This window comes from Acomys minous, assembly GCF_964271855.1.
Source record: "Acomys minous genome assembly, chromosome: 4".
NCBI lineage: Eukaryota > Metazoa > Chordata > Mammalia > Rodentia > Muridae > Acomys > Acomys minous.
Window position 1 is genome coordinate 59,738,789 of NC_140486.1, and position 22,834 is coordinate 59,761,622.

General features: G+C 45.3%; 1 protein-coding gene across 7 annotated transcripts in view; it reads right to left on the bottom strand.

The window, feature by feature from the left end:
- FHOD3 (formin homology 2 domain containing 3) overlaps nucleotides 1–22,834 on the bottom strand; it is a 412,148-nt gene that overhangs the window by 120,886 nt on the left and 268,428 nt on the right. For all 7 annotated transcript variants that reach the window (XM_084780621.1, XM_084780620.1, XM_084780626.1 and 4 more), the window contains 3 exons: nucleotides 20,107–20,218; nucleotides 13,719–13,813; nucleotides 4,751–4,894 (listed from right to left, as the gene is read on the bottom strand). In XM_084780621.1, the coding sequence (XP_084636747.1) occupies nucleotides 4,751–4,894; nucleotides 13,719–13,813; nucleotides 20,107–20,218 (351 nt within the window). The remainder of the gene's footprint in view (nucleotides 1–4,750; nucleotides 4,895–13,718; nucleotides 13,814–20,106; nucleotides 20,219–22,834) is intronic.

Genomic DNA, 22,834 nt, shown 5'->3' on the forward strand with positions numbered 1-22,834 from the left:
ACCTGTGAAGATATCATGTTGGGGAGCTTCTCAAGTGGGCGGCCCTCCTCTGACCCAAGCAGAGATGAATTAGTCAGACAGCTCCCAAACTCCGCCCACAGAACCACTAGATCATACAACCTGCAGCCCGGCTGGACCAGGCTCAGCTAAGCCCAGTAGCCTAGGTCTGTTAGCCTAAGCGACTGTACAGTCACATGGCCCGATGTATGCCCAAATGTGTCTGTCTTCTTGTTCTGAAGAGGTTCACAACTTAATCCAGCCCAGTGAGAAGATGCAGGAATAAAGAGAAGACAGGGAGCTGAGAATGCTGTATGGTTTCACATCCCCAGGACAGGAAAGCTGACCTCTGCAAAAGCAATGGCCTAACGTGTTCACACCTGTGTCCCTCTGACAGGGACAGCCTGGCTGGGGTCACAGCTCAGCCACTCCCATCAAAGGTCAGGGGATTCTATCAGTACCTAAGACACATAGCTGATGAACAGCAGGCCATCTGCCTTCACCCTTCACCCCAGATTTCTCCCAACCCCAACTTTTAGATAAGAAGTATTTAGTGTGACCTCAGTGACAGAAAACTTTTATAATGAGTGCTCAGATATATGAAAGCGATTTGAGAATCTTTTGTTCATTTTATTCCCCTACAATTTATTCCCAGATGCAGTATTAAAAGGCACAGGGTAAGAACTGCTGAGTTCACCTAAGGCTCATGCTTGCAAATCTTACTGGAAATTCCCATTCTTAGGAATCCGTCTAGAAGCATAAGCACTAAAAAAGGAAGCTCAAAGTGTGGTGCATCGCAGTTTCATCTCAACCTTAAAACTAAGTGGCACTGTGTGGGCGAGTTTGAGAATGAAAGCACCTGGCTAGTAGCAGTGTTTCTGAGTGTTTCTAGTCTGTCACATACACCCCTCCATTTCTGACGGAACACTCTTAGACCATTTGAACTTCCCCTGACCTAAGTGTTGACTCTGTTTCTTATTAAGCACACATTCGCAGTGATATGAGTGTGTCCAAAGCACAGTTCAGATATTTCTAATTCCTTGTCTAACCTCAAAAGTCCAAAGATCAAGGGACATTCCACTCACGGTGCCTTCCTGAGAGGCAGAGTATGCAGGGAGTCACTTTCACTGCCCCATGTCAAGGGAAAGGGAGATGACCAGAAAGTTCGCATAAACAGAAGAATCTGAGCAACTTACTTAGACAATCTGTAACAGACAACTCACTCAGACATTTCTCAAATTCAGATCCATGGCAAAACACATGTCAACCAAGGAAGAGAAAAGGAGGAGAAGAAGTGATACAGGCAGGTGTGGTTGTGCAGCCCAGAATCCAAGCAACTCGGGACCTGAGGCAGGAATATTCTGGGTGCAAGGCCAGCCTTGACTGTATAACATGATCCCATTTATAAATGACAAGAAGAAGAGCCATAGTGAATTACACATAATTACTGTAAGACTGCTTGTATCTTTGATTCTAATTATTTTTAGGAAATACCCAGAGGTGCATAGTTTCATTGTTAATCTTTGTACAGTTTTTAAGCTTCCTTTACTGTGGAAATTTCAGACAGACACAGACAGACTGTGAGACACATATGTTGCCCATAGCACTGCAACAGTTGCCGACTCAGCCTCAATACCCACTCATTTCCATCTCACTGTTTTCCTTCCAGCCCCGTGACCACCAGGCCTGTGGTGTACCCCTGTAATCCCAGCACTCAGGGTGGCAGAGGCGGGCAGAGCTCTGAGAGTTCGAGGCCAGCCTGTTCTGTAAAGCCAGTCCAGGACAGCCAAGGCTACACAGAAAAACCTTGTCTTAAAACAACAACAACAACAACAACAAAACCAAACGCATGACCAAGAAATATTTAAGATTGTATCCTTATCATCTATATTGTAATATATATCTTTAAAAAGATTGTTAAAACCATAACCACCATATCATTGTCCCACTTAACATAATAGCTTCCTAATATTATCAAATATTAATTTTTGGTGGGAGGTTCTAGAAGAGAACTCTAGACCTGTGCATGCTAAGCACATGCTCTGTCAGTGAGCTACACTGATGACTGTACAGTGTTATGTCTCCCCTACCCTGTGCTGTCCCCTCCCACCTTGAGTCTAAGCTTAGTTGCATAACTAGCTTTGAGCAATTCGAACGTTTTTAATGGATCTCAAAATCATTACCATTTCCCTAAGATTTTATCCTTATTTGGTTGTGATCCATAACAGGCAGCTGTCTCAGTAACAGATGTGACCCTTTGCCACACTGCTGTCCCACACTGACACAATTCCGATCAGCTGTTATGTGAGGTGTGTGTGTCAGTGTCATGACAAGAGACTGTATACTAGCAGGTTGTGGGCTACAGCACAGTGCTATAGACACTCACACCTCCTTGCTTCCTGACTTTGTGCCATTCCGTTATGTCATCCAATACTGAGGCGAGGCTTGACCACGTGACTTACTTTGGCCAATGTGCCATCAGTCAACACAGCACCAAGCTTGGAAGTATTCGATCTAGTCTTGCTTTTCACAAATGCTGTGAAGAAATGGCATCACTTATGGCCAAGACAAGAGCCCATCTGATCAAGCCAGATGATCAAGGCTAAGTGGGACCTTCTGGGCCCAGTGAGGCCACCGGATAGCTGAACCACATGAAAGTAGCATAGCTAAATCAGGGCAAATTCTTGATTCCAAGAACCAAGGTCAGTGACTTTTGCTTTACATCAGTTGGTTACGGTATGTTTGTTACACAGCAAAGGATCACTGATACATATTTTTAATAACCTGTGGCATGGAAAGCTCTCAGGGAAGAGCAATCATTTGTTAGCAAGTTCTAAAAATAACAGCTATTTCTCAGCCTGGCGTCTCCAACCTTAAGATGTCTTTTTCCTCACAAAAGATCCTTTATAGAACCAAAAGTTAATGTATAAGATCTGACAAAAGTTTTTTTTTTTTTAGCCATTTATGTATTTAAAAAGTCACATGTGGCTATAAATTTCAATGAATTCAATTAAACATGGATCAAATCACCTTTCAGGAATGGAATTAAATTACATGAAACTAGGCCTGTCCCAGAAAGCTTGAGACATGTGGCCACCAGACATCCTGACCCATTAGGAAGCACTCTAGAAGTCTACCCAAGCTCTCTGCAGCCACTTGAGAAATCCACAGTCTTCTTGAGGAAAGTCTTGGCTCTGCATGTTGATCCTTCGTGCTCTCCTTGCACACATTTAAAGTTGGCCGCCTAGGACAGCAAATGTTTTCTAAAATGCATTAACTTTCAGATAGGAATGAGGATCCAGACTCTGTCTGCTACGTAAACATTGGGTTGTCACCCTGAGTTACTACATGGGCATTGGAATAAACCATACCCTTCCCTCAGCCCCACCTCTGGTAACACTCTCATACACATGTGTGATGCTCACAGGAGACAGTCATCCAAGCGCTTAGTGAATTCTAGGCAGCTGTGCTGGGCCCTCAAGTTAGAAAGAGTCATGGGGTATAGGACTTCAGGTAGCTCAACGTGACAGACAAACGGGATGGTCACGAAAACTGCTAGACAGAGGCATGGAGACCAGCAACATTTGTTTATGAATGATGTCAACTGGAGGCAGGGGACAGAAGCCTCTTGCCAATAAAGTTTCATGAAGATGACACTTCAAAGAGTTTGCCAGATGGAGAGTAGAGAAAAAGAAACCCAGGGAGAGGGGAGGAGAAGGTAAAGGAAGGCTCCTCAAGTGACCCAATTTCCACATCCAAGAGCCAGGGAAGTTGAGTGTAGCTGAACCACCAAAGGCATCAATGGAGACTGGTGCCATATGCAAGCCTAACTTAGGTAGATCATGAAATGGGCAGCCAGCAAGACCCAGCACTGAGCAAGCCTCAGAACAGAAAACGGGACTCAAAAGAGGTCGCAGAATCTCATGCTTTCTTCTGTGTTTTCTCTTGCCTTGTTAGAGTGTTTCACTGTTTGCTACAGTGTGTCACAAGAAAAGAAAGAGACAAGGTGCTTTGTCTTTAGACCATGTGACAGCATTTAAAAATAACAGATCTAACAGTCTTCAAATTGTAGGCAGAGTTGGCCAAGTTCCCTGGCTCGTATTTGGAAGGTGCTGTTTTACAAACATTGCCAGTTGTATCAGGACAGAGGAAATGCTGTTAGGATCCATTGATTGTCTGTCTGTTTGTTTGTTTCTAGATAAGTGTTCATGCTACCAGCGTTCTGGTCGGTAATAAAGGGATGGGTGTAAAAGCAACCCTGGGCTGCTCCGTCTGCCTGTATTGTTCTGTTATCGTTCAGCATAAGTGATTGATAAATATGAGATGGTAGCAGGGTTGGAAAGGATGTCGGGACGATCCCTGCTCTGTGTACACCCGCAGACGCGGTTCACATGGAAGCAAAGCTCTTAGGATTGTCTCTCTACTTTCTCCTTGGAGTAGAGGTGCTGTCAACAGGGCACTGGTCCTTCAAAACAGAAGAGCTCCAAGCTTCCTCTGTGTCACAGGCTCTTAAGCTTGCCCACATATTCGAGTCTCCTGGAAGACTTGTTGGGACAAGATTGCTGGCCCCACTCTTAAAGGTTTCTGACTCAGGAGGCCCGGGTGGGACCTAAAATCTTGCACTTCTAAAAACATCACTATGGTTATGGGTGACCCTGTACCACACTTAGAACCCTGGTCTGGAGGACATGTGACATCACCCTTTGATCATTGCCGATGCTGTGGATGACTTAGAAAAGGAACATTCTGTTACCTCATAGATATTAAACTGCTCCAGCAAGTCCAGGTCTGTCCCTTTCTTGTTCAAGTGTCTCTGGGACACAGCAGCGATGCCCAGCTCCTCCAGGCAGTCTACCACGTCGTAGAAGGTGTCTTGATCGGGCAGTCCTGCCAATGTCTACAGGAGAAGAATAGATACAGACATACCTTAGGAGAATGTCACAAGGCGCTGAGGACATGTTTATGTGGTAGCCGGTGGCCTCCGTTCTGACAACCCACAACAGCGCAAGACACAGGACAAATTCATTCAATGAGGAAATCTTTTGAGTGGGAGCACAAGGAACTCAGGACTCTTGCCCTGGGGTACAGTGCAGCAGGAGCAAGTCCCTGCAGTCCAGTGGGGGCTGCGCACTCCTGTGGGTGAGTTGTTACTCTTATGATCAGGCTAGGTAGGCTAAGGGATTTCACAGATGTCACTGAGTTTCCAAATCAGATAGTCCTCCATGGTAAGTGGGTAAATCCGTTAAAACTGGGCATAGGTCTCCCTTGATCTCAGATTGGTTTGGAAGAAGGAACAAGACACAATGAGTTGAACAGCTGCATAGAAAAGAATCCGGTAGACAGCCACAAAAGGCTGTCAGAGCCCATCCTGGTCAGCATCTTGATGGCAGCCTTGTAAGACCCTGAACAGACAACCCAGTAAGGACTTGTCTGGACCCCTGCCCCGTGGGAACTGTGAGTTGATAGATGTGCGTTGCTCTAAGTGGTGAAGCTTGTGTGATCTGTCACGTGCCAATGGAAATTTAATATACTTTTAGATTTGAAATTCCTATTATAATCAATATAACAGTGAGCTATAATTTAATAATTCTCTTCCATCAAAGTTCAGCAGAGCCTCTCTTTGGTCTATGAAACTTTGGGGAGCACTAAGCAGCAACCAAGAGCCAAAAGGACAAGTAAGGGGGGGGGCAGGGACCAGATTTTGCTCTGAGTTCTGCCTCTCCTAAAGGAAGGATGCTATCTCAGCAGGGTCTCACTCAGAATGGAAGGAGCCTTGAGACTTCTGCCAGCTCCTTATCCTAAGGAGAGAAAGGCTCAGGGAGGGGAGATATTTTGCAAGCCAGAATTGACTGAAGACTGGGGTAAAGCGCCACCCCCCAACAGCCACCATCTGAGGCTGCACAGGCTCCTGCATTCCACACAGGTTATCCAGCCTAGACTCACAGGGACTCTAAGTCCCTATTTATTTCACTGTCTTTGTATTTCTAAGACCACCACATGTATTTTAAATTTATTTTTAACCCATTAGCTTGCCTCAGAAGACACACACTTGCATGGGGATCGCAACTCTCACAACCCTTCTAGCAACAGTATAAAAAAAAAAGTCTTTATTTATATGCTAAATAATGGCTTTTAGCTTTTGATGCTGATCCAAGAGGACATAGCTCCCTGTGGCTGAGGTCAAGGACATTATCATCTTGGTCATTCAGGAGGCCAAAAAAGGACACAACACAGGAGGCCATGACTTGGAAGCTACAAGAGGCACTCTTGGGACAGCAAATGCCTGTCCCTCCACAGTGGCAGTCAACTGGGATCTACCTGAGAACTCCCAATAATTAAGCCACTGCGACCACTCACCCCATCCCCTCCCTGCCTGGCATGCCCTCGGAAACTCTTATTGTTACCGCAATCTCACCCTCTGGCTTCCATGAAAACTCTTAACATTGGTTAAAGGACAAGAGGAGGCAACACTAACACTAGGCAGGCACTACTTTCTGCCTACAGAGTAGGCTACTTGAGGAAGGAAAGCAAGCTGAACTTAAAAGCCCCTACACAGAGATATAGGGCCTTCCGGAGACTCGAAGAATCTCCAGTCTCCTCACCTCCTCCACTCTTTTTTTTTTCTTCTTCTTTACTCCCCTACTTCCCATATCTGGAGCCAACAGGGTGGGCATGTTGTGTGTGTGTGTGTGTGTGTGTGTGTGTGTGTGTGTGTGTGTGTGTGTGTGTGTTTGCATGGACCAGAGGATTTTTTGCTCCCATGTTCCCCTCAATGGATTTCCAACTGAACCTTTGAGACAGGGTCGCTCACTGAGTTAGGAGCTCACTATTTCAGCTAGGCTAGCTGGCCAATGGGCCCCAGGGATCCATCTATCTTACACACATTTACCTGGCTCTACATGGGTGTTAGAGACCCACACAAGCCCTCCTGCCTTTGTGGCCGGCCTGTTACTGACTGAGCTCCAGCCCCATGGGCTAAGCTAAAACACTTTAGTCAATTCCCTCCTCTCAAAGGGTCAGTTGTTAACTAATGAAAGAGCCAGCGCTCAACAGTAAGCAGACTCGAAGGCTTTTGCCAAGTAACGGGCCCAGAACTGAAGTTGCAATCAGCCATTTTTAATTCCACTGAGCTTGAGTGGAGCCTGTGGTCACCCAGGATTGGTGCAGGCTGCAGTGGGACTGCAGCATCTCTCTCCCTGTGCAGGAAGGTCCCACGTCCCAGACATATAGTCACCTTTTCCAGACTGCTGCTTTAATATGCTCATCTCCCTTCACCGCATTCCCACCTGGGCCTCTCCCCGTTCTACTCCAGGCTCACTGTTAAGACCCCTCCAGCTGGCAAAGACTGTGGCCTTGCCAGAAAGTTCTGTGGGCAAGAGTTTCCGGATGCTGTAGACACCCTACAGCTGCCTTACATCTGGCGTTCCTGACCTCTGCTTTCTTTGAGACTTTGTCTTGCCAGGATCTGTCGCTAACAATTCTTTACTGGCATTCCACAGAGAGCAAACTCTGTCTTCAAGGAAACTTGTCTCTCCTTGGGTTTTCAGAGATAATCCAAGAATAAAACCACGATAGAAAATAAAACCAGTGTGGTAAAGCCCACGTTCCCACAGTCTCCCCAGGGTCACCTGTGGAAGTCAAGAGCTGTGACCTTCAACCCCTTCTACAGGCAAATGTGTAAGTTAGGGATTTCTGGTCTCCCTCAAAAGGCATATGTGTGAATATTTGGGGGGTACATGTGCAGCACAATCTTATATGCCCCACAAAGATAGTGAGTTATTAGCATATACAACAACACACCTGAGCCTTACAAATTTTCCAGAGAGAAGGTAGCCACCCTCAAAAGGTTACATACTACACAATTCCACTTGACCCCGAAAAGAGAAAATTATAGTAATATATAGAAAACCAGCGGTTGCCAAGGGTTACTGATAGGTGGTTAAGATGCCTGTAAAAGGATACAGGCAATATTTTTAGGGAGGAAGAGCTTATATGTACCCTAACTGCAAAGTCAAACCACATATGTGTGTATGTTAAAATTCATACAGCCATGTAGCAGAAGGGAAAGGTCCATTTTAATGTATGAAGCACTAAACTTATTTAAAAAAACACTCATCTACTTAGCCTGAATCCCATGCGATTAACTATCCCCAGGCTTCCTGGGGGTCCTACCCTTACCTCCCCCATCTACCTCATCTTATTCTATGAGGGGACCCAGTACACAAGAGCCCATTCCAAGCAAGGGGCTCTCCCAGGAGGATTTCAGCTATGGCAGAGGAGGGTACTGTCTCACTTTAGCCTCTTCCTTCTCTTGACTCTTTCCAAGACAGGAGGAGGAATGCAGAAAGTTAGAGGGTTTGCTCCATGTCTCTGGTAAACAAACAAAAGGCACACTGGCCTCAGAATCCAATGCAGGCTAGGATTTACTGCCTTTGTTTTACCATGAAAATGTCAGTTTTTAAATCCCATGTTTTTATGCCATCATTTATTTTGTAGAAATTGATTCTGGTTAGAAACCACCCAACTTGCAATATAAATTCCCAGACTTCTGAGTCTGTATGATCCCCTCAGACTCACACTAATATTTCAGTTTGCTACTCTGTTTGGTAGCTTGGTGCATTTGACTCACTGGGGCCATAAATGTGACTGCAATTCAATAATGCAAAATGAACACAGAGTAGCAATGGGCTGTGTGGGCTTTTTCAGGAATAGCTGCATCTGGAATGACTTTCCCAGGACCTTCTCCATTTGTGAAGAATAGGCATAGTCCTAATTTGCTTTTCTGTTGCTGCGATAGAACACTGGCCAAAAGAAACTTTGGGGCAGAAAGGGCCTATTTGGCTTCCACTTCCAGGTCACAGGCAATCATTGGGGGAATCTAGGGCAGGAACTCAGGCAGAAAACGAAGCAGAAACCACAAAGGAATTCTGCTTGTTAGTCTGTTCTCTGACTCATGTTCAGCTTTCTTGAGTCCGTAGCCTATGTCCAATTGCGTAGGGATGGTGTTACCCACAGTGGGCTGGGCCTTCCCACGTCGATCACCCGTCAAGACAATTCCCTCACAGACATGGTCACAGGCCAAGTTGATCAAGGAAATTCTTCACTTGAAGTTTCCTCCCCCCAGGTGACTCTGGGGCGTGTCAGGATAGGCATAGGTAGGGTATGTCAACAACAATTCTGGGGTTGGGGGAGCTGTGCCCTCATAGACTGGTAAACTAACTAGAGCTGCAGTGATGTGGAGAGGTTGAAAAATTGCAGGTCCAGAGGCTGAGTATCCCATCTTAGCTAGCTTTATCTTCAGAATAGTCATCCCTTGCCCATCTCTATCTCAGAACTAACAACAGTCTAATAAACAAAAGCTGACTCATAGATAAAAACCTTCTGAAATCTATTAACTTAACAAAGCCCTAACTTCCACCAACTCAAAAGCCAAGAATGTCACCAGATAGCATCTGAGACCTATAAAAAAAAGCTTCCACCACCATCTTCTGTAACCACCTCTCTGATGTACTCACCAATATATTCTATCTAAACTTGCCTTGATTAATGACTTTCTTTGTTTTAAAAAAACTATAAAACTTTATGAAGCTGCTTCCACCTTGGAACATGAAGGCTGCATTAACTTAAATCTGTGTTCCCAGATCACAGTCACTCAAATTTGGCTCTAGAATCAACTCATTGCTTTTAAAGTAAGTACTGTCCTTTTGGGGATAGAGAACAGAATGGCCAGATGCAAAGGAGCAAGAGAGGGGGTTCTGGTCTGTGCCAGCCCATGTCCAGCAGAGGGTGAGCATTGCCAGTGAAGGGCAGCAGAGTGCCCACGTGCTGCGGCTGTGGGAAGGGAAGTGGCCACCATCTCTGCCAATGAGAAAGATAAAGTTACAGCACACTATGCTGGGCCAGAGGGAGTATTCATTTTTTGCTGACTTCAGAGTTCTTACAGAGCAAGGTCAGGGACAAGAAAGGACAGCAAAAAGATAAGGTTCATCTTCAAAAGCCAACAAAAACATACTCCAAATCACACATCAAGGTAAACAGATGGACAGACTTAAAACTAATAAAACTAAAGCAAAGTCCTTATGATTATCCATCCAAAATGTGGCTATTTCCTGTCATGACTATATAAGAGTTAGTTAGCTCTACACTCACCAGCAAATGCTTCATTGAAAAGTAAATGCAGGGGCTGGAGAGATGTCACTAAGCCAGCTAAGAGCACTGGCTGCTCTTCTAGAGGACCTGGGTTCAATTCCCAGTGCCCACGTGGCAGCTCACAGACACCTGTACCTCCAATTCCAGTGGACAACCTTTCTAGTCTCCATAGGCATCAGGAGTACATGCAGACAAAACTCTCATAAAATAAAAATAAATCTTAAGAAGAAAGAAACAAATGCAAGGCGCTGGAGAGATGGTTCAGCCCTGGCTGCTTTTCCAGAGGACCCAAGTTCAGTTCCCAGTACCCACATCAGCTTACTCACAACTGCCTATAACTCCAGCTGCAGGGGATCTGATGCTCCCTTCTGGCCACTGAGGGTACTGGCTCATACATGTGCATACACAGACACTTCAAAAACAAGTAAGTCTAATGGAGGAGGGGAGAGGAGGAGGAGCGGGAGGAGGAGGAGGGGCAGGAACAGCAAATGTAACAAGCAGATGTGATGGCACACACCTGTGATGTTAACACTCAGGAAGCAGAAGCAGGAGCATCATTGTCAGTTCAAGGCCAGCCCACTCTACACATCGAGTTCTAGCCAGGACTATATAGGGAGACTCTGTTTGAAATTATTTTTTAAAGAAAGAAATATACATATTACAAATACACACACACACACACATATATGTATATATTATGCATATATCTTGGTAGAAGTAGGGCTGTCGTTCCCTTTGGCTATGGAAACAATGACCCCTGAGGAATTGTAAACTCTCCAGGAATCTCAAGCTTGTTGCAGAGATAAGCTGAATCCCAGGTGCCAGTCTGAGGGGAAACTCATCTCTTTAAGAGGGATTTCCCACAGCTGTGATAGCTTTCAGGAGCCCAGACAATGATGTGTCAGTGATGAGCAGGGCCACACCCGGACTAAGAATTCATGTCTCGTGCCCCTGGTTTAAACCTTGACTTCCTATTATTAGCCCAGAATCAGACACTGGATTTCTTTATTGGTTTCTCTTCCCAATGAGGCCATATTAACTAAATTTTATTTCTCTGCTTTTCACAGACCTGTCTCGTTAACTAGTATTTTGGGGATGGGTGGCCAAGCTTCAGTTGCCAGGGCCCAGGCTTACTGGTGGCAGTAACATGTCCTTAGAAAATGTCTTTTTGTTTCAATGTGTATTTTTAGTATTTATGGTTTACTTAAGGTCATTTTATAAAATGTATTAATATTTTCATATTAATATGTATCCATACATAGGTCATTAGCTTCCTAATTTGCCATTTGTCTATAACTTTGAGATTTTCATTTTACAAGCAAGACCCTTTATAATTTTATTTAGTAATATATTTAAATACTTCCTTTTGCAATCTTTTGTTGGCTTCATAATCAAAATAAACTTGAAATAAAACACAAAGTTTTAAGTACCACAACAGAGTTGCTATGTCACATCCAAGGCAAATGAGCTGTCTGTGCCAAACTGCAGAGGCTCTCATGCACGCGCACATGTGCCCTGGTCAAGAGTTATCCACAGAACTCCAGAGACCATTTACACCATGACACTCATCTAAAAAGATCTGTCTCCACAAAATGAGCTAATGCCAACTTACCAACAATCTTTGTTTCACAACAGGTTATGTGGAATTCCTCTTTTCTTCTAAAGGCCTTCCCTTACCACAACCTCTGCAAATGTGCCTCTTCCCAACACGCATCTATCTTCCATCGCCATCCCTTGCTACTTCCAAATAAACCTCTTGTTTGGGTGAACCAGTCTCTCCACGATTGGGATCTAGGCCAGGCTGTTGCTCAGGCCACAGTACCCTCAGCAGCTCCTCGGCTCTCGCAGATACAGACAAGCACTCCATGGGATGTCTAGCCAACAGACTTCTCATGACACGAGTGAGTTTACAAGCCCAGATACATCAACAACTACAGATGGTCACACACTTTTCCCTAGCTCTTCCCTGCTGCCTGCTAAAGACTCAGAGTCTGGCTCATCAAAGACATGTAAGAAAGGATACCCACTTATGGGCCTAATTCAACTTGAGAACCCATCATGCTGTCTGTCCCTGGTGCTGGGACTTGAATTCTACTAAGAGTCCCCACCATGCTGTTTTCTGTTTCCCCATGACAGTAATAATTCTTCTAAAAATCTTCTAAAAATCTTACTCCCACCAATCCATCTCCGTGGCCCCCTTGAACCCCAGATCCGAGACCTTTCATCCGTCATTCAATTTATCGCCTTCGCCATCAAGAGATCGGTACCATCTTCATCTCTTGCTCATGTTTCTCTCCCTAGTTTCATGTGTTAAGTTGGAATCTTTTCATTTATTCAGGATTGACTGTGATATATGAACTGAAAATGTTTCTATTTATTTCTACTTATCATCCCATTCCCAACCATGGAAGCTGCTCTCCCATCAGCACAATGTTGACTGTGCAGCAAGTTTTGAACACTGGATCTGCATGACCCACTATTCCAATCCACCCTTAGAGGGAAAGCAACATGGTCCCACAGAGGAGGAGCTGCACCTTATATTTAAACTGCTCACTACAAATGTGTCTTCAGTTCATTAGGAGAAGCAAGTCTCCAGTTATAGCCCAACAAAGGATTCTAGAACCTTCCAAGGCCTTATTCGTCCCATCACTATACTTATCATTGTAGACTCACAGCCAACAGTCTAAAGAAAACCCTCGGGGTTGGTGACAATGATACTTAGGATGTGGAGTGTGATGATCTGAATGAAGGGACACTAGGATCAAGACAGCCTGTCCGGCGTCACCATAGAAACCAATGCCCTGGCTTCTGGGGACAGTCTCAAAGGACTGTGACTATCCTACAACTGATGGCCAGAGGGGTACATGTTGGAAGTAACAAGAGCACAAAGGTAAGGTCAACATAAAGGAAATAGGATCTGCCTCCGGGAGCCTCACCTCTGGCCAAGACTCAGAATTCAACAAACAAGAAGCCTGTGTCTTCCTGAGCTTGAATCATTTCTTCTAAGTCAAGGTGCTAATTCTAAAGGGGAAATGTCATTAAGGGTGAGTCTTGGTATGAGATGTCTTCTTACTATTCTTGCTATTGCTTTCCAACCACCAACCCTGGGGTCCTCATGGTGTGGCTCATGAGGTACAATTTTAAATTTTCATGAGGTTTTTTTGTTTCCTATAGCTTCTGTAACTAGGTACCATGAGCTAGGGTGACTTATCAAGTCAGGACTGAAACTAAGATATCAGCAGGGCAATGTTCTCTGTAATAGCTTCATGGAATGATCCTTCCTTGACCAGCACTAGGCTAGTTAGCCAACTTTAGGCACTCCTTGGCCCACAGACGTACCATTCTAATCTCTGCCTCTGTCTTTATGTGGCTGTCTTCCATGTATGAGTTCACACTGTCTTTTTCCTCTCCCTTTCTCTTTTCCTCTTGTAAGGGCATCAGTCTTATCTGATTAGAGTTTGTCCTAATGACTGAGTTAGATCTGCAAGACTCTCTTCATAAATACTGGGGTTTAAGGCTTCAACTCCTATTGTGGGGGGTCACAATTCAACCTAGAACACACATCAACCAACCTTGTTCACTAGAGTCATTGCATAAACCAAGAGCTCTGTGTCAACTCCATCTTTTTCCTCCAAGATTTCCATGATGTTGGACCAGGGTTTGACACCTATGAGTAAAGCAAAAGTCATTACAAACATTAATTCAATGATATACATTATCTCAATCACACGCATCTTTTAGTCGTTGCAAGTATAAGTGTGGACACATCTATAAGCCGGACTTGTCCTAGCAATCAATATACTATCCTGTCTCATGTTCATTGTCAGTATCCACAACTATTTGCTTGAGAAGTCTCCTTTATATTAAATAAATAAATTTAAATTCTATTCATGTGCACACATTGGGGATGCAGACTTCACTAACTAAGGAAACCACAAGTCTCACTGAAAGCCCACCAGCATATGCTGAGCAAGGCATGGAGACTTTTTTTTTTTTTACTCTCTCAGTTCCAAGCAGTAATAGTGGCATCACTTTCTAGCAAAAATCTAGAGCAAAAGAATTCCATCTCTAGTCCATCAGGGTACAGATACTGTCTGGGCATCAGCCAGGTTCAGAGGCTGGCGGAGAACTTCCCTTGATGAGTGTAGAATCGAATGGAGTAGCTAGATGAAAGCGCAAAAATAGACCCCAGCCCAGAGCCAACATCTGAGGAGTGGTAGGAATATTCAGCTACGGCTATAGTGCCAGAAATGGAGGTGCAATGACAATGGCTGTGGATGGCTCTGGAAAAGGCTTGGGACAAAGATACCTCTCAAGTGAATCCAGCTACTGAAGGCTCAAGGGCGATTCTCTCCAGTCACTTCCCACCCCAGAGCAGCAGTCAAGTGGCAGGCCACAGATGAGGAGGCAACCTTTTGGCCTAGTTTCTATGCCTGTGCTAAATACTAGGAGTGATTGGAAGCATTGGCTTACCCCTGGCATGGTAGGCTATACTGGGAACCTTTTCTCTTTGTGATTGCTCTATAAGTTATCTCAAATGGATATTACTTATTTTTGCTTGATAAAGCAAATCTGCAAATAACCTAAGTGTAGCAGTTTCTAAATGCTGGTCCTTGGGTAGGTTGTGACAGAGCTGATCCTGGCCTTGACGTAAACATTTCCCAAAGGCAGAGTCATTTCTTGTTCATCTCTGCACTTTCAGCACAATGCCTGCCATGGCGCACAGAGTCAATGAAATGGCCAAAGGACAATAATGATTCCTGAGAGGACACTTAGTATGGGAAGATGGAACAGCTTTACAAAAATGAGAGGGGAGCTGCACACGGTAAGAAGTCAGGACTGATGAATTGGCATCTTATAGAAAACATGACACAGAGATTAATGCCACACACGCTAGGACAGCTCTCCCAGTGAGTGAACCTAAAGCCTCATCCTTTAGCCGGTTAGAACCAGGCAGTCTCCTCTCACTCTTTTTTAACTCAGATGTTCTCTCTCTTACCAGTTTCCGAACTATCTCCTGAAAGTTATCATCAAACTGCTTTGCAATAAGCACCAGTGTGCAGTTGTTCTTCAAGCGTCAACAAAGTGACCATTTCATCCTTCAAGACAGCCAACCAGGAGACCCTTGATCTCATTGTACCAATGAGTTCAGGGAGTTATCTGCTTGTATTTCTAATGGGGCACCAGTGTCAAGGACTAGAGGGCTCCCAAAAGACAGCTTAGAAAGAGCCATGCTACAGAGAATTCACTGAAGCGTTGTACATGGGAGAAAGCACTGCAGCCAATGGTTTCTAATTTCTCTGATGCTTCTGGACTCAGAACTACTTCCTCACTGTTGCCTGTGACTCCAAAGTGCCCTGTGGGGCCTGAGGAAGGAAAAGCCAAGCAACAGAGTCAGGTAGTTCAGATATGGGTAATAATCTCACTCTTACACACACACACACACACACACACACACACACACACACACACACACACTACATAAATAAGAAAACACATAAACATAAAAAGACTTTTTTAGGTTGGGGAAATGAGGCAGGTTTGGGGACATATCTACAAGCTGAAGAGCATGTGTTTTTCTTCAGGAAATACTGCAAAGTGTCCGGGAGATAAAGCTCTTCTATTTCCTTTCTTAGTTTTGATGGGGTACATTGGAAGGCAAGGTTGTCATTATCATCTGTCTCCCTCCAGATCTACTGTCCCCCAGCCTTGCATTCTAACCACTGTAATACAGGTTCCATAGAGCCTGGTGCCTCCTAATGTTTGCAAGCACATAGTTGATTCAAATATTTGCATAATGACTGAACTCTGTGTGGACGCTGCCTGTCTTTTTATCTGTTGCACTATAGACACCCAAGCATCAGTAGCTTTCATTATCAAGACCATGGCTAGTGGTGACATCAATACTTAAACTCTTTACATTCTAAAAGGCACAGTGGCTCTTTCTTAACTCAGATTAAAGTCATAGAACATGTGTTTGAGTCACTTTCCATCTTACTCTCCTGCTAGGCCCCTGCATCAATTAATCAGACATTTAACATTATGCCTTGCATGTGAGTTGGTCTAATGGCCAAGTCTATGCTGAACAACCCTTCCAGCACATTCTGGATCTCTCCAGACTATAGATCTATTACTCTCCTCAGAGACTTCTGACAGTAAACAGTGGAGGTCCAGCTCAAGTGTGCAACCTCTAGCCTCCACTATGCTTTGCACATTCTTCATTATTCATGACGCCCTCAAGCAGAATCAAAGACAGGATTGCTTGCAAGGATAGATAGATGGCATTCCATGATAATCATGTGTGATGTGCATGTACAGGAATTATGTCATATTTCATCATTCATATTCAAAAGAAAAATAGAACCTCAAAAGTTGTGCTGGACCAAATTAATAGCTTAATGACAATGAGTTATCCTGTCTGCTCCCCAATTCCACCTCACTCTGCCTAGCTTCCTGACAACCTTGCATAGGGCAGATCTTAAGGACAGAGAGTCCGACAAGGGAAGATGACACAACAACGATCTCCTTAGAGCATGCATGAGTGACATCTGTCTTTCCCTCTCCCTGTCAGGCTACATCTGTCCCCCAAAGAAAAAGTGGCATAAAGATACAAGCAAGAGAACAAGAACTGAAGATGGCTCAGGTGCTAAATACTTGGTGTACAAGCATAAGGCCCTGAGTCTGATTCCCAGAGCCCTCAAAGCAAAGCTAGACATGGTGGTGTGTGGCTATAATATCCATGCAAGGGAGTCAGAGAGAAATAGGTCCCCAGGGTTCTCTGGCCAGTCAGTCTAGACAAATCAGTGAATGTGCTTCGGGTTTAGCGAGGAACCCTGCCTGTGTAAAATTAATTCAGAGAATGATTAAGAAAGACATCCGAAGTCAACCTCTGAGCTACACACACACACACACACACACACACACACATACACACACACACTTTTATTCCAGCTTTAAAGTGAAAGTATAAAAGACTAGGCCAAATGAGGCATTTAAAATGTTCACATGTTCATAAATATTAATTACTACCTACAATGTACTTTTTGTTTGTTTTGCAGTAATGAGGATTGAACACAGGGCCTCATGCATACTGTATCAGCACTTTGCCACTGAGCTACACTACTGGGACTCAGGGGTGGGCTTTGCTTTCTTCCTAGGCCCTCTAAGTGGCCCACTCTAGGCCCCTGTCATAGAATGAATCCTCCTGGTTAATTCATAGGTGGCCATGCATACTTTTTAAGCATGAAGCCACCATGGGAATCTGGTCTGGGATGACTTCAACTGCTTTAGTTGGTAATGAGTTTTTGAGGGCTTGTAGTTTACTCTGCTGGTTTTATTTGCTGATTCCTCAACTCTGAGAGTTTTCCTACCTATTAAAAAAATAGAAAGACAACTGTCCCCACTTCCCCAGGCTCCTGCCAAGGAATGAGTCTGAAGCTTCTCCGTGGAGCAGAATTTATGAGTTATTTGCACGTGCGCCCACACAGACATGCTCAGCTCTCTTTCAGTCATCTCTGGCACAGAGGCAGTGCTCCAGCCCAATTGAGAGGGAACTGGAAACTGCTCTATAACCTGCTGCTGGAAACACCTGGAATCCAAGTTGCTCTCTGCAGAATTCCATGACACATTTGTATGCTTAATTCCATCATAGAATACTGGGACAACTTTACTAGCAGTAAACCAGGATGACGCTATATGTATGCATTACAAAATCACAGCCAAGACCACACATGTCCACGAAGAAACGTGCTATGGAGCCACACGTGATGAGGTTTCTCTGAGCTTTTTCATTTGTGATACTCTTTTGTTTGCAGCTCTTCATGTTTAGTGGCAGGCAGATGACAGCACTTGCCAAAGGTTGAAGGAATTTTATAGGCAAGATCTACGAAGCTGAGAAAACAATCTACGAGAATATTTTTTTGCTAATTGAGAAAAGATGGCCATCATTTTGTCTTGTTGGAGAGAATTAGGATAGTAGAGGCCTCGGGCTGGGGCTGGGGAATGGAGCTTGGCTGTGGGAAGCAAAGCCCTAGGTTCATCTGAGGGTCATTCCCACTCCACAACATGTCACTGATACAGTAGGAACTCCAAACAAGGACTCTAGAGCATCCTACTCAACAAGGCTAAAGGAGAACCTCAAAGCCATGAGAAGGATAGCCCTATAGCGTGGTCTTATGGCAAGTGTCCTTGAGTTACCCAACATTTAAGAGAGGCTAACAAAAAGTCCACCCATTGTCCTAGAGTAACGCCAAAGCTAGGAGATGGGACATGCATCCTGTAGGGATAAATCAAGGAAATTGTCATGGCCCCCAAATACCAACCATTTGCTTAAGGTGCTAACAACCTGGTTCTAGGGGAGCCACACATAGTTTCTTAGCCACTGGTTGTCCCTAATCAGGACTGTTCACTGGCCCTCTAATCTGCCCTTAGTTCCTATGGGATACCAGATGGCAATATGCTGTGGTAGAGAGAAAGTGGTTGTGGTCTGGGACCCACCTTCCAGACTCCAGCCTCTGACCTGCCTGAGACTCTGCCATCTTTATGTCCTCCCCCCAGAGAGAGAAAGACTCACTTCTAGGGTAGATTGGCCATGACAGACCTGGCATCCGCCTGTGTGTTCAGCGCAAAGGTGCCCTGGGTGGCTTTCATTAACTCAGACATTCAAAGAAAGCAGGAAGCTAGGTCTTCCACATTTTGAATGGGCATCAGAAGAGAGCTCTTAGCAATGCTGAGTCATAACTAGTTTGAATAAAGAGTGCAACCTTGAGCTCTCTTCCTCCTAACAGCCACACCTAGGTTGTCTGTTTACAAATATACATGAGTTGGACGGGAATACACCAATGTGCTGGCACACCTGTCTGTTGATGTCAATAGTGGTTTAGGATCATCTGCAGACTGGGTTTTCTATATGTTTTAAATTAACTGTTACTATTACACTCATGAAGAGAAAAAAATATTATTCAAAAACTTCTTACTTATTTGAGACTTTATTGGGAAGGTGCTCTTAGGGAGGGAAATGAGCAAGAGATAAAACAGGTACCCCAGAATTTTAGCTAATGGCTTCACACCACTGCAGACCACAGCATGGTTCACACCAACACAGCTACAGCTCCTACTTTCTTCTCTCTTTTTTTTTTCTTTTTTTTTCTTTTCAAGACAGGGTCTTTCTAAGTAGCCTAGGCTAGCTTCGAATTCATGACCCTTCTGCTTCAGCCTCCTCAGCACGGAAATGACACATGGTATATGCCACTCCACTCTTTTGTACCAGTATCTGCTCAGGGCAGCTGAAACAATAAACCAGGAGACAGAGAGCCCGTCTATGAGCAGGGTGTACTCAAGTCAGCAGACAGGCGGTGATGACAGTATAGCAGAGAGAGAGGTTGTTTGGGAGCTTTGGGAGCTCATGAGATTGGGAGGGGTGTTGCCCACCAGGAAGGAGATGGCAAGTGGTCCCTTAGCTGGAAAGACCCAGATGCTTTCCTGCAGTAGGTACTGCGGAACCACTGACAGGGTTGGATAGAGTGGTGAGAACTGTACTGCAGGGTGGTGGGTGAGAGCAGGTCAGAAGTGCTGAGGCCCTTAAGTAAGAAACTGCACGGGACAGAGGGAAGGAGGGCAGAAGGCTCAGGGAACGCCTATGGGTCAGTGTTACTCAGGGCAAGGAAGAGAAGAAGGGACACAAGGTGACCTGAACTAGGCTGGGAGGATAGTTGCTCTGTGTGTTTTTAGTTGTGTGGGCACAGGACAATGATCTGAGACATCCTGGCTAAGTCCACACGTGCATTTTCTTCATTGTCACACCATATTCCAGCCACAGTCTCCATAGCGACCTCTCTAGATCCTTCGTAGAGATGCCTACCCACAGAGGATGTTCCCAATAGCTCACTAGAAGATGGGGGCGGGGTGTCTCCCTGTCTAGGACACTGAGACCTTGGTGGCGCAGGGGCAGGGACTGCTCACCTCTTTTGGTGTCAACAGCAGAGACAGCCTGAATGAGGAGTGCTGCATTGGACTCGGAGTACTCCACAAAGACAAGCAGAAGCTTCAGGGCCGTCTTCACCACCAGGCGGAACTGCAGAGAAGAGAAACCGTCACACAGACGCATGCGCAGCCCAGCCCACCTGAATGCAGTATCCCCCTTCCCCGCAAGCAGCCAGCACTCAGCGGTCTGGCAAGCCGGGAGCTCCTCTCAGGGACCACTCAAATTCCTTCGCTAGTTCTTCATTCACCCCTCATCAGATGTCTCAGCTGGCAGGGATTAGTCCTTCCCCACTGTGAAGATTAGGAAACTGAGGCAGAGTACACTGTCTATGATCACACACACAGCCAGTGATCAATGGAGCAAAAAATCCGGCATTTGACCCCAGAATTCACATCCAGCTTGCAACAAAGTAAGACAGTGCATATTGAGCTGGGGACTCCATTTAGTCCCAATGACAACAGTCACAGTTTTAATTTTTTCCAGTGAGGAAGCAGACACAGCATCATGTCAAATGGCTTGTTCCGCGCCACAAGTGCTAGGAAGCTTTGTTAAGCAGGAACCCAAGCCAAGACCCCAGTACTTAAAAAAAAGCAGGCATAGTGAGCTGCCTGGGTCCAGGGACAGAAGCTGGTGAGAAGCTGCCACCAGCTCAGAATCTTTCTTGCCCACAGTAGAACTCACCCTCAGAGAGTGTGAGCAACTCACTCAATGGGAGCTACCATGCCTTCCTAACTCTAATTCCTTCAGTGCTGAGGGGCGCTGCCTCAGTTTCCCTACCTCCCAGTTGCTGCTGCAATTTCTCCCTGAACACCCCCCCACCCCTCCACCCCCGCACACACACACTTCCCTTTGTCCCATTTTCTTTGAAGAATCTCTTCCTCAGGAATATCACACACATACCCCCCACTCAGATGAAGCACCTCGGAACACCAAGCCAGCCTTAGGCTGTCCCTTCCCAAGCTGTTTCTGTCTCAACCCCATAGGGACTCTTTTAAATGGAGAGGGGCCAGTTTACATGGTTTTCTACATGACCAAGAACTATGTTTGACTCACAATGGGCTTAGAAGTATCTACTAGTTCGGCTGATCCATTAGTCAACTGGCCACATCAAACAAGTTGTGCCATTTTGCCCACCCTGAGCCTCCATCTTCTGGAAAGCCAGCTGCTGTTTATTTGCTCTGCATCAAGAGGGAGACCCGGGGGGCTCCATGAGGCATGCACTCCATCACAGTGACAGGGGGACAGACTCGATGGAAAGTGGCGACGCTAAGCAAGGAACTGCCATGCACAGCTCTGAGGTGTGACAGTCATTCTTCCTCGTCAACTTGGCCTATCTGATGTAGACTCACCTGGCAGACTAAGGATAACTTAGTGGGTGTGTCTGTGAGGGAGTTGCAGAGAGAATTAAGTTTTGGGGAAAGGACACACAAAGTGTTAGCATTCCCTCTCTGTTCCTGGCCCATGGGAATGTAAAGAAAATATAGCTCCAACTCATGGCAGCAGAGACCAAGAAGGCCCTAGATGCTGCACTTGGAGTTGTATCCTCTTAAGCCAGGGATCACAATCAGTCCTCATCCCCCAGACTGCACCTTTGTCACAACAAAGAGAAAAAAACCTAGTACAAGAGGGAACCCGCCCCAAGTCCTTTCTCTAAGCGCATTCCATGCCTCTGGCCCAGGCTCTTTCTCTGCTGTCACCCTTTACACCTGTCTTGTCCCTGGGTCTCACTCTCTCTACCTGGTGCCTGGTCCTCTGTTCCCCATGAGAGAAAAACCTCTCCCAACAGCTAATAACCTGATTCCATTTCCTAACTTCCCAGCAACTTTCTGTCAACATTCATCTCGACCGTCACTTTCACAGGATTTCGCATCTACTGAGACAAACTTTTGGGCACATCTGTGAGGGGTTTTCTAGACTCACCCACTTCCCTGCCATGAGGCACTACAGCCTAAAAATATGAGCCAAAATAAACCCTGCCCTTCCTAACTTCATTTTAGCAGAGTATTCTGTTCCACCAACTAAAAAAGCAACTACTACGCTCTTCAACACAACCTGATGGGAATTTAGCTAAATCTCTACTACTCAATTTAGCTACCCAGGTCCATGGTGGACTGTGTGCTGTCAAATCCAATGGCTACTTCATGGATTCACTCAACCCTCAGTAACACATAGCACAGTTAATATCCTCTCTCTCTCTCTCTCTCTCTCTCTCTCTCTCTCTCTCTCTCTCTCTCAACTTTCAGGGTGCTCAGTATAGTTTTGTGAAGACCTTAGAGCTTCTGTCTGGCTGTTATTTCTTTCTCTTTCCACACACCCTCTAGACAAGTTTATCCTATTTCTGGGTTTTAAAGTTCACCTAAGATTAAATGTTAACTATCTGTCGCTTCCCAGGCCTGACTCAACTCCTGGGATAGGTTGTCTTACATCGGTCAGATGCTACGCTACAGATTCACTGTGGCTAAAAGTCACTTGATTTTCATGCATTCTTACTGCATTCCACTTGTTGGGATCCAGACCCAGGACAAGCAGCAGAGGTGACTGTTTAACCAAAGCGGACCGGGTCTCCAGGTTCTCCCAGCATCCCTCAGTCCCTACCTGTTACAGGGCATGGCTGGAGTACCCCTGCCCTCTATCCTGAACTTTCTAGCCCAGGGGCTAGACTTCCTCTCCTCCAGAGGCTGTTCACTGTATATTCCAGACATTCTG